The sequence below is a fragment of the Coenobita brevimanus genome, chromosome 30 (assembly GCF_032717465.1).
Source record: "Coenobita brevimanus isolate Jiangsu-jjx chromosome 30, ASM3271746v2, whole genome shotgun sequence".
NCBI lineage: Eukaryota > Metazoa > Arthropoda > Malacostraca > Decapoda > Coenobitidae > Coenobita > Coenobita brevimanus.
Genome location: NC_136983.1, coordinates 21,768,492 through 21,770,555, shown reverse-complemented (window position 1 = coordinate 21,770,555; position 2,064 = coordinate 21,768,492). Strand labels below are relative to the sequence as shown.

General features: G+C 40.8%; 1 protein-coding gene across 1 annotated transcript; it reads right to left on the bottom strand.

Annotated features, from left to right (window-relative positions):
* Positions 1 to 841: 841 nt before the first annotated feature.
* LOC145395247 (uncharacterized) lies at positions 842 to 1,537 on the bottom strand. The gene has a single exon (XM_080268936.1). The coding sequence runs from the start codon at positions 1,535 to 1,537 to the stop codon at positions 842 to 844; it is 696 nt and encodes a 231-aa protein (XP_080125062.1).
* Between the last annotated feature and the right edge of the window lie 527 nt (positions 1,538 to 2,064).

The window sequence follows — 2,064 nt, the reverse complement described above, 5'->3', positions numbered from 1 at the left end:
TCTCTATTCACAAATAATATGTGAATATTAAATGTTCTGAATAACTCCTATGAATACAAGGATGGATGTGAGAGTTTTCAGGGGAGAGGGTGGAGGTATGTCTGACCACTACCTGATGGAAAGTAGAGAGTAGGTATGAGGTGGGTGAGAGCTGCAAGAGTTGAGTGCGGCAGGGAAGCTTTGAAAGTGAGTTGGATAAAAGAGAGAAAATGACAGAATACCTGAAGTTGAAAGATGAGTGAAACGCAGTCAAAGATCAGGAAAATGGCGATGTGGAGGAGGAATGGCAGTTGTTTAAGAGGGCTATGGTGGGTGTGTGGGGTGAGACGAATGGGTAATGGTATAAGAAAGGGAAGTGATTGGTGGTGAGAGAAAGGACGTAAGTATGGCTGGAGTTGAGAAGAGATGTGAAGGCTATATCAAGTGTGGCTGCAGAGGAAGAATGAGATGTCCTATGAGCAGGGGCGCCGAGGGAATTGAAATGTGCCGGGGCAGGACGAGTTTGGGGCCCCCACCCCTGCAGTTGGTATAGGTAGAGGTGGGGGGCGTACGCTATATGTATATGTAACATATTTTTTTTATTATTGCTTCAACTACTTTGTAATACATTCAAATGAACTGTTGACCAGAAAAAGTTTCATCCACTAGAGTGATAAGACATACATGTGATACACATTTGTGTAATTATTACAAAAAATACAAGAAAAGCAATAACCAAGCACTAAATTGATAATAATAAGCTGTACAAGAAAAACAATAACCAAACACTAAACTGATAATAATGTAAGTAAAATCATAATACAATACATAAAGATTAAAGTACAGAATACATATAGCTCATTCATTTTAAGAACAATGGTGCTTTCCTTGCTTTCTTCTTGGCAAAATTATGAAGCACAACATCAAGATCACGAGATCTTGCAAACTGAGACTCATTACTGAGTCTAGCCAAGTCCTCAAGTCGTGCTTGGGTCATTGTTGTTCTTAGAAAATTTTTCAGCTTGAGTTTGCTGAACAAATGCTCTGCAGTGGCGACAGTGGCAGGGACTGTTAGCAGCATGTGCAAACTGACAGATACATCTGGGAAGAGCCCTTCTAGTCTGTCCTCTGTCAAGCAATTCAAAAGCTGCAGTGGGCTTAGTTGTTTATGCCCAAAATTTGAGCGATGAACTGTTGGTAGGTACTTCATTTCCATAACGATATCGTGACTGATATCGGCAGCATACTTATCTGCCAGTGATTTTGATTTCAGTTCCAACTCCTCTGCTGTTACTATTAGGTTCTTCCAGAGCAAACTTAAGTTGTCAGAAATATTCTTGGCAGCTTTGAATCTAACAGTCAGTCCACCAATTACATTATCCAGTAATACATAAAACACAGACTTTCTGAAATATGCTTCTTTACGTGGCTCATCTGCTTCATTTTGTTCTGATAAATCTGTATCTGCTGTGGCATCACCACCATCATGAAATCTTCTTTTACGTTTAGCTCCAGCTGCTTTACCACGTCCACGATACAGATTCACCTCGATGTCCATGTTTGAAGCAACTAGCTTTGCTTCATTCCACATAGCTTTCCAGTTATTTTGGAGAACTGTCAGTTCTACAAGCAAGCCCTCAATGTTTGACACTTCAACATACCGTGTCGCACCTCTGGCTTGAATAACTATATTACAAAAGTCAATTGGAACTAGAATTTTGCATCATACAACAGACATTATCACACAAATGAAGGATGTCACTTAAGACAACGCTCCATTAATTTCTGTTCTTGTTTTGACAGAGTCAGATTCAAGAGGTCTTCCAGTGCTATTTTGATGCCAGGCAGGTGGGCTGCAAAAGGCTTCACACTTTCAACACGATCAGACCACCATGCCTGATATGCCGTGAGGAGAGCAGCCAATGCAATTCAACAAATTCAACAATATTTCCCATCGCTTTGGGCTACAGCTAAACAAGTTGTAAGCGGTTTGCATAGTTCCAAAGTAGGTGATGGCTTCAGGGATGCATTCTGCAGCGTCAGTTCCAAGCACGTTGAGTGTATGGCAACCACATGGTGAAAATA

What these genes read in the sequence shown, in the direction of transcription:
- LOC145395247 (XM_080268936.1), bottom strand. Translation starts at nt 1,537, where the DNA reads ATGGACATCGAGGTGAATCTGTATCGTGGACGTGGTAAAGCAGCTGGA.